General features: G+C 40.4%; 1 protein-coding gene across 2 annotated transcripts in view; it reads left to right on the top strand.

Annotated features, from left to right (window-relative positions):
- The first annotated feature begins 625 nt into the window (after positions 1-625).
- The window catches only part of LOC102635990, a 34,468-nt gene continuing 24,798 nt past the window's right edge, over positions 626-10,295 (top strand). For both annotated transcript variants that reach the window (XM_006514362.2, XM_006514360.2), the window contains exon 1: positions 626-811. In XM_006514362.2, coding sequence (XP_006514425.1) covers positions 677-811 — 135 coding nt within the window. In that variant the 5' untranslated portion in view covers positions 626-676. The remainder of the gene's footprint in view (positions 812-10,295) is intronic.

Raw genomic sequence — 10,295 nt, 5'->3', positions numbered from 1 at the left:
AATATACTTACACATAAAATATATCTTTTAAAAAGATGTTAAGGATAGATGAGAAAAGGTCAGTGGTATTTACTGTTCTACTATTGCAGCTTCTGTGGTTACTCCAAAATAAAAAGCATAGATAAACTTGGCAGTAAGACAGTAGGTCTTAGGATAAGGTATTCCTCTAAGGCCACTACTCAATTTGATGTATCCCAGATTAAAAGCAACTAGAGAATATGGACCTGTAGACTTAGAAAACCGAGCACCTCATAGTGTATGAGGGTTCCCACTCCAACTTTTCTAACTCTCTCTGGTTCTGCTTGATTCTGCTTTCTAACCTGCAGTTTGAAATGTATGGCACAGGATCTAATCCAAACTTAAGACAGTGACTACTAGCTCCAGAGAAGATGCGAATCTGAACAAGCCACTTTGGAAGACTTTGAAACTTTGCCTGATCAGTTCTTCCTTTAATGACACTTTGTCAAGCTGGACTTCAGAAGATTCATAGATATATTCTTCCCTGAGACTTGGAATATAGCAGCTCTGAAAGCCAGGGGCAGCCTCAGAGAAAGGCAGTGCCTGCAATGTACAGTGAAGTACCTATTATGACATACCTATTATGATGTCATGTGGAGAAGCTCTGCAGGCAGAGACTGTTGAGTTGAGTTTAGTTTAGTTTAGTTGGGCTTGAGTAATGGAGTCAATCTGGGTGCCAGCTATACCACTTCTGGACCATCTCAGCCTTATTCTACTTAGTTTATTGTTTGGTGGCATCTGGGTGTTGTTTTCTAGTTATCGCAGCCGAACACAGGTGGCATCCAGGACAGAGGTATGTGATAGCCACTCTCTTTCAAAACCCACTTCTCTCTATGCTGAATCCCTCTGGGTTAGTATAAATACTTAGCCTCTGAGTATCTGAGGGAATGAGCAGAGGGTAGATGAAGTTGAGACAATGTCCATAGATGTCTTTCTCTTAATTCATTTCAAGAAGCTTTAGGTACACACCTTTGATGTCAGCACTTGGGAGGCAGAGGCAGGAGGGTCTCTCTGAGTTCAAAGTCATCCTGGTCACCGTAGTGAGTTCTAGGACAGCAAAGACTACTGTTTCAAAAAGCCAAGAGAAGAAGAGGAAAGAAAAGAAAGAAGAAGAGAAAGAAAAAAGAATAGGAAAGAAGGAAAAGGAGAAAAAGGAAGGGGAGGACAGGAAGAGGAGGTGGTGGTAGTATTAGTAATAGCTTTAGGATTGTGTTATCAAAAAGACACTGAGGAAGAACATACACAATATTGAAGAAGTGCTGCCTAGGAACCTGAGCTGAAGGGAGACATTCAGACTGACATATATAAAACTTTGATTTGGTAAAACATTTGAGAAACTACAAAAAAAAAAAAAACCTGGTGAATTATGGAAATTTTTTCTTGATTTAATACAAAGATGACAGATGCCCACAGCCTCTGCATATCATACCCAAAGTCATAATCATGAAAGCAAGGAGATTAAAAACACAAGGATTGGAAAATAAATAATAAAGAATAACAGAAAATAAATTTAGATCATTGCTCATGCTAGGCAAAGCACTCTACCACTGAACTACATCTCTGGTCCATTTTTCCTTGATTTTTATTAAGGATAATTTCAGGCAGATTGGTAATGTACCTAGCATGTGCAAGGCCCTATGTTCTATTCTTAGTTTAAGGGGAGAAAAGGTGATCTGATGACTCAGCTCACTGACCTTTCATTCTGTTCCAACCCTTGCTCCATTATTTTGAAGCAAACCACAGATAATTTCATGATAAATATTTTAGTACATATAGTTTGAGATCCTGCCTCCACTCTGCAAAGAAGAAAAAGGAAAAGAAAAAGAATTCATCATAATATCATTATTACACCTAAAATTTATCAATAAAATGTGAACAGTTCCTTAATAACCCAAATATACATCAGTGTTTAAATTCCAATAGTCATGCAGTGACATGAATTATTATTTAGCCAGACTCAGTATCACATGTTGGTATTGAACAGCTTTTTTTTTTATGGTTTTTTGAGACAGGGTTTCTCTGTGTAGCTGTGGCTGTCCTGGAACTCACTTTGTAGACCAGGCTGGCCTTGAACTCAGAAATCTGCCTGCCTCTGCCTCCCCAGTGCTGGGATTAAAGGCGTGCACCACCACTCCTGGATGAACAGGTTATTTCTTGACACTCCTCTAGTCTACAGATTCTTTTTCTCCCCCTTCTATCTGTTCTATAATGTATTGGAGAAAAGGGTCATTGCTCTAGATTTCACAGCCAACATTTTGTTGATCAAACACCCATGCTGTGTAGCCATGTATATATGGGCAGTGCTAGTTGGACTTAGTGGCTTATCAAAGAAACAAATAAAACATAAAATTGGAAGGTGGACATTTGTGGGAGGTGAGGGAAAACCTGGAAAGGGAGGAGAATATGATTATACTTTATTGTATACATGCATACAATTTTAATTAGAAAAATTATAATAACCCCCCTTCATGTGATTTGACACATTCTAATGCTTCTTGGACTTCCTGTGAGTTGGGATTTCTCTAAAGCTCTTGTAGAAACACATTTGCCAGGGAAGCAGGTTGGGAAGTATAACCTTCAAAAGAGATTAACTGCCCCCTCCCACGCCCCCCACCCCCCCACGCCCCCCACGCCCCCCACGCCCCCACGCCCCCCACGCCTCCCACCGCCGCGTATTCTTCTGCCAATGCCGCCAATGGGAGCACAGGGCGAGCTGAGGGTTGAAAGGGAGCGGTTCGGGCTGAGTGGATGCGTCACCCTCTTGCCGTCTCCCTGTTGGAGCAGCACCTTCTTACTAAATCATGGGCTGAGGGGGGAACGGTCAGGTCTTAATTAGATTTTAGAATGAAGATTGTTCCAGCTTCCTCAATTAAAAATAGAAGCGAACCTACATTTGCATCTCATTAGTCTAACAGACACCCTCAACATTAATGGAGTCACAGGGATTTTGGAGTTCTGTACTTAGAATCTAGAACAGAGACCAGATTGTTCTCTCTCTCTCTCTCTCTCTCTCTCTCTCTCTCTCTCTCTCTCACACACACACACACACACACACACACACACACACACACACACTGGATCTCATAGCTCCTCTGAAATTCATAAACAAGCTCAGGTAAAAGTTAGTGTCATTGTCCTGAATCCAAAACATGCAGGAAAGGGCAGACTAGGAAAACGGCTACACTTTTTGTGCTTCACTCCTGTGGAAGAATTCTTTTCTCTTCGGGGAGTTCTGGTCTCTGCTCTTAAAGTCTTCAGCTGATTGGGTGATGCCCACTCACAGTATGGAAAGCAATCTGCTTTAAAGTGTACGGATTCTAAATGTTAATCATATGAAAGAATTACTGTCAAAGAAATGTTCTAGGCTAATATATGACCAAACTGGGTTCCATAGCCTAGCCACATTGACATAAGATTAACCAGTATAATTCTTTCTCTTCTTTAGGTTTATTTTTATTATTTTTTAAATTGTGTGTTTTTAATTGTGTATGTGTGTACTTGTATGTAAGAATATGAGCACAGGTGCCAGCAGAAGCCAGAGATGCCTGGATCCCCCTGGAACTAGAATTCCAGGCTATAATGAACCATCTGATAGATGCTAGAAATTGAACTCAGGTGCTCTGAAAAAGCAGTAGGTGCTGTTAACTGCTGAAACCATCTCTCTATGCCCTCCTCCTCCTCTTCTCTTTCTCCTCTCCTCCTCTTCCTCCTCCTCCTTCTCTTTCTTCTCCTCTTTCTCCTTCTCTTCCTCCTCCTCCTTCTCTTCCTTCTCCTTCTTCATTTGTAAAGAGTTTCATAATTTTAGTTTTTAGATTTAGGTGTTTACTCTATCTCAAAATCGTTTTTAAATATATGAAGGCCCAACTTCATTCATTTACATGTGGCCTTCCACATGTAAGTTCTGGCCAGCCCAAAGTAGGTGTACTGTGTTTATGCTTGAGGAAAAATTTCATTTGACATTAAATAATGGAGTAGCATCACTGTCTAATTCTAGATAAGCAGTTGTTTTCTTTTAGCACAGAGAACAGAATGTTATTCTGTTTTCTGGTGCCCAGTATTTCTAATAGCACACCAGTTCTTCACTTGGATATGATAACTCTTTTGTTTGGGTCAGGTTTTAGAACTCTCTTTCATTCTTGGTATTTTTGAATGTACTTAATTCAGCTATTTTGGGGGCTTCTGTTGTTGTAATACTGACATATCAATGTTTCTCAGTTCTCACAACTTTCTAGTTATTAAGTCAAAGAACAGACTGCTGCAAAGACTTTTTACAGATGAGGAGATATGTCAGTGGGTAAAGTACTTGCTTGCTTTGCAAGCATGAGGACCTGACTTTGCTCCCTACAGTTATGTAAGAGATCTGTGTTCAGTGGCACACGCTTGTAATCCCAGTACCAGGGGTAGGGGATAGAGACAGGTATTCTTGGGGCTCCCTGCCCAGCCAATTTAGACTTCCTGACAATCCCCAGACTAATGAAAGACCTTGTCTCAAAAACAAACAAACAAACAAACAAACCAGTGTGGATGGCACCTGAGGTTGACTTGGACCTTTGTGTACACATGCCCCATAAGCAGGTATACCTCTGCACATGTATCCTAACATGCACACACACACACACACACACACACACACACACACACACACACACACAAATGAACAGGTTTTACAGTCATGGAAAACTGAGCAGGCAGTGCTGAGTTCCCATATATTTCAGTGTTACTGATCTGCAAGTAAGTTCTCGCTACATTCTCCCCCACTTTCCTTCGGGGGCTCTCGTTACTGTCTCTTCTGTTTCTTGGCTCTATTTTACCTCTCCATCTACACACCATTCTTCAGATCTATCATCACATGGAAATTCTAAGTTGAACAGGAGAGATTTTCAAGATGTGCTTTCATTCAGTATCCCAGGCTGGCTGGGAACTTGGGAGATATCCTAAGCTGGCTTTGAACTCATAATCCTTTTATGTCTGCCTCCAGAGTGGAGTGTTTACAGGCATTGCAACACCACAATCTGGCCTTGTGGTGGATTTGAAGCCTAAGAGTCAAAGTATTCCCTTTACCTTTAATGATGGGACCATCAATCCAGACACTAAAATTAATGATCTGAAGGTGTTTGAGGACCTCTCATAATGTGAACTCAACACTATCGACAGTCTGCTAAGAGATAAATGTGCAGGCATACTTGTGAGGGAGCATCTAGACTGGGCTCACTGAGTTGGGAAAACCCACCCTAACCCTGGGCAGCATGGCTACATGGGCTTTGAACATTAGAAGTAAGAAATAGAAACTTTGAACACACAATCAGCCTGCAGTTAATAGTTTCTGGGGACACCCTTTAGTTTTTACACTTTTCAGTGTGAAGGCCACTTTCCTAGTATTTCCCAAGGGCTTGAAGTAAATGGTAAATTTGTCATTTGGAGCTTGTAAGTGAGCATGTCAGGGGATGTCTTCTGCTGGATTGAAAATGTTATAGCAAAGTGGTTAAGAGCACTTGCTGCTCTTGCAGAGGACCCAGGTTCAACTCCCAGCATTCACATGGTGGGTCACAACCGTCCGTAAACCTAGTTCCAGGGAATCTAACACCCTCTTCTAGACACAGCGAGCACCAGACATGCAAGTGGTATGCACACATACAAGCAAATACTCACATGAAAAAAAGTTATGTTATACTAAAAAATACATAATTATGGAATATAACAGTTTCTTTATGCAATGTGTAATAACTAAATCAAGATAGTTAATACATTTTTCACTTCAAGTTTTTTCATGTATATGATGAGAAATTTAGATCGATTCTTTTAGCAATTATGGTTTTCAAAAAAGTTTTCATTAATTAGTTCTTTGACCAAGGTGGTAAAGATTTTCTCTTTTATATTTTGTCTGTTGTAGTTTTTCACATTTGAATTCTTTAAACTTCACACTATTTTTCTTTTTTTCGAAAGCTTAATTTTTATTTTGTAAATTTGTGACAAAATTATACCAATTACAGTTTATTTTATGAATTAAATTTTTCCTTTTTTAAAAAATATTTTTATTAGGTATTTTCCTCATTTACATTTCCAATGTTATCCCAAAAGTCCCCCATACCCTCCCCCCACTCCCCTACCCACCCACTCCCATTTTTTGGCCCTGGCGTTCCCCTGTACTGGGGCATATAAAGTTTGCAAGTCCAATGGGCCTCTCTTTCCAGTGATGGCCAACTAGGCCATCTTTTGATACATATGCAGCTAGGGTCAAGAGCTCCAGGGTACTGGTTAGTTCATAATGTTGTTCCACCATTAGGGTTGCAAATCCCTTTAGCTCCTTGGGTACTTTCTCTAGCTCCTCCATTGGGGGCCCTGTGATCCATCCAATAGCTGACTGTTAGCATCCACTTATGTGTTTACTAGGCCACAGTGTAGTCTCACAAGAGACAGCTGTATCAGGGTCCTTTCAGCAAAATCTTGCTAGTGTATGTAATGGTGTAAGCGTTTGGAGACTGATTATGGGATGGATCCCTGGATATGGCAGTCTCTAGACGGTCCGACCTTTTGTCTCAGCTCCAAACTTTCTCTGTAACTCCTTCCATGGGTTTTTTGTTCCCAATTCTAAGAAGGGGCCAAGTGTCCACACTTTGGTCTTCGTTCTTCTTGAGTTTAATGTGTTTTGCAAATTGTAACTTATATCTTGGGTATTCTAAGTTTCTGGGCTAATATCCACTTATCAGTGAGTACATATCATTTGAGTTATTTTGTGATTGGGTTACCTCACTCAGGATAATGCCCTCCAGGTCCAACCATTTGCCTAGGAATTTCATAAATTCATTGTTTTTTTGTTTTGTTTTGTTTTTTTTCCATTTTTTATTAGGTATTTAGCTCATTTACATTTGCAATGCTATACCAAAAGTCCCCCATACCCACCCCCCCACTCCCCTACCCACCCACTCCACCTTTTTGGCCCTGGTGTTCCCCTGTACTGGGGCATATAAAGTTTGCAAGTCCAATGGGCCTCTTTTTCAAGTGATGGCCTATTAGGCCATCTTTTGATACATATGCAGCTAGAGACAAGAGCTCCGGGGTACTGGTTGCAGTTCCCTTTAGTTCCTTGGGTGCTTTCTCTAGTTCCTCCATTGGGGGCCCTGTGGTCCATTCAATAGCTGACTGTGGGCATCCACTTCTGTGTTGGCTAGGCCCTGGCATAGTCTCACAAGAGAAAGCTATATCTGGGTCCTTTCAGCAAAATCTTGCTAGTGTATGCAATGGTGTCAGCGTTTGGAAGCTGATCATGGGATGGATCTCTGGATATGGCAATCACTAGATGGTCCATCCTTTTGTCACACTTCCAAATTTTGTCTCTGTAACTCCTTCCATGGGTGTTTTGTTTCCGATTCTAAGAAGGGGCAAAGTGTCTACACTTTGGTCTTCGTTCTCTTGAGTTTAATGTGTTTAGCAAATTGTATCTTATATCTTAGGTATCCTAAGTTTCTGGGATAATATCCACTTATCAGTGAGTACATATTGTGAGAGTTCCATTGTGATTGGGTTACCTCATTCAGGATGATGCCCTCCAGGTCCATCCATTTCCCTAGGAATTTCATAAATTCATTCTTTTTAATAGCTGAGTAGTACTCCATTGTGTAAATGTACCACATTTTCTGTATCCATTCCTCTGTTGAGGGGCATCTGGGTTCTTTCCAGCTTCTGGCTATTATAAATAAGGCTGCTATGAACATAGTGGAGCATGTGTCCTTCTTACCGGTTGGGACATCTTCTGGATATATGCCCAGGAGAGGTATTGCGGGATCCTCCGGTAGTACTATGTCCAATTTTCTGAGGAACCGCCAGACTGATTTCCAGAGTGGTTGTATAAGCTTGCAATCCCACCAGCAATGGAAAAGTGTTCCTCTTTCTCCACATCCTCACCAACATCTGCTGTCACCTGAATTTTTGATCTTAGCCATTCTGACTGGTGTTAGGTGGAATCTCAGTGTTGTTTTGACTTTCATTTCCCTGATGATTAAGGATGTTGAACATTTTTTCAGGTGCTTCTCTGTCATTCGGTATTCCTCAGGTGAGAATTCTTTGTTCAGCTCTGAGCCCCATTTTTTAATGGGGTTATTTGATTTTCTGGAGTCCACCTTCTTGAGTTCTTTATATATATTGGATATTAGTCCCCTATCTGATTTGGGATAGGTAAAGATCCTTTCCCAATCTGTTGGTGGTCTTTTTGTCTTATTGACGGTGTCTTTTGCCTTGCAGAAGCTTTGCAATTTTATGAGGTCCCATTTATCAATTCTCAATCTTACAGCACAAGCCATTGCTGTTCTATTCAGGAATTTTTCCCCTGTACCCATATCTTCCAGGCTTTTCCCTACTTTCTCCTCTATAAGTTTCAGTGTCTCTGGTTTTATTTGGAGTTCCTTAATCCACTTAGATTTGACCTTAGTACAAGGGATAGGAATGGATCAATTCGCATTCTTCTACATGATAACCGCCAGTTGTTGCAGCACCATTTGTTGAAAATGCTGTCTTTTTTCCACTGGATGGTTTTAGCTCCCTTGTCAAAGATCAAGTGAGCATAGGTATGTGGTTCATCTCTGGGTCTTCAGTTCTGTTCCATTGGTCTACTTGTCTGTCGCTATACCAGTACCATGCAGTTTTTATCACAATTGCTCTGTAGTACAGCTTTAGGTCAGGCATGGTGATTCCACCAGAGGTTCTTTTATCGTTGAGAAGAGTTTTTGCTATCCTAGGTTTTTTGTTATTCCAGATGAATCTGCCAATTGCCCTTTCTAATTCGTTGAAGAATTGAGTTGGAATGTTGATGGGGATTTCAGTGAATCTGTAGATTGCTTTTGGCAAGATAGCTATTTTTACAATGTTGATCCTGCCAATCCATGAGCATGGGAGATCTTTCCATCTTCTGAGATCTTCTTTAATTTCTTTCTTCAGAGACTTGAAGTTCTTATCATACAGATCTTTCACTTCCTTAGATAGAGTCACGCCAAGGTATTTTATATTATTTGTGACTATTGAGAAGGGTGTTGTTTCCCTAATTTCTTTCTCAGCCTGTTTATTCTTTGTGTACAGAAAGGCCATTGACTTGTTTGAGTTAATTTTATATCCAGCTACTTCACTGAAGCTGTTTATCAGGCTTAGGAGTTCTCTGGTGGAATTTTTAGGCTCACTTATATATACTATCATATCATCTGCAAAAAGTGATATTTTGACTTTTTCCTTTCCAATTTGTATCCCCTTGATCTCCTTTTGTTGTCTAATTGCTCTGGCTAGGACTTCAAGTACAATGTTGAATAGGTAGGGAGAGAGTGGACAGCCTTGCCTAGTCCCCTGATTTTAGTGGGATTGCTTCCAGCTTCTCACCATTTACTTTGATGTTGGCTACTGGTTTACTGTAGACTGCTTTTATCATGGCTAGGTATGGGCCTCGAATTCCTGATCTTTCCAAGACTTTTATCATGAATGGGTGTTGGATTTTGTCAAATGGTTTCTCCACACCTAACGAGATGATCATGTGGTTTTTGTCTTTGAGTTTGTTTATATACTGGATTACGTTGATGTATTTCCGTATATTGAATCATCCCTGCATCCCTGGGATGAAACCTACTTGGTCAGGATGGATGATTGTTTTGATGTGTTCTTGGATTCTGTTAGCGAGAACTTTATTGAGGATTTTTGCATCGATATTCATAAGGGAAATTGGTCTGAAGTTCTCTATCTTTGTTGGGTCTTTTTGTGGTTTAGGTATCAGAGTAATTGTGGCTTCATAGAATGAGTTGGGTAGAGCACCTTCTGTTTCTATTTTGTGAAATAGTTTGTGCAGAACTGGAATTAGATCTTCTTTGAAGGTCTGATAGAACTCTGCACTAAACCCATCTGGTCCTGGGCTTTTTTTGGCTGGGAGACTATTAATAACTGCTTCTATTTCTTTAGGGGATATAAGACTGTTTAGATCGATAACCTGATCTTGATTTAACTTTGGTACCTGGTATCTGTCTAGAAACTTGTCCATTTCATCCAGGTTCTCCAGTTTTGTTGAGTATAGCCTTTTGTAGAAGGATCTGGTGGTGTTTTGGATTTCTTCAGGATCTGTTGTTATGTCTCCCTTTTCATTTCTGATTTTGTTAATTAGGATGCTTTCTCTGTGCCCTCTAGTGAGTCTGGCTAAGGGTTTATCTATCTTGTTGATTTTCTCAAAGAACCAGCTCCTCATTTGGTTGATTCTTTGAATAGTTCTTCTTGTTTCCACTTGGTTGATTTCACCCCTGAGTTTGATTATT

This window comes from Mus musculus, chromosome 10, assembly GCF_000001635.26.
Source record: "Mus musculus strain C57BL/6J chromosome 10, GRCm38.p6 C57BL/6J".
Taxonomy (NCBI): domain Eukaryota; kingdom Metazoa; phylum Chordata; class Mammalia; order Rodentia; family Muridae; genus Mus; species Mus musculus.
The sequence above is the reverse complement of the archived record's forward strand: the minus strand, read 5'-3'. Positions and strand labels throughout refer to the sequence as shown.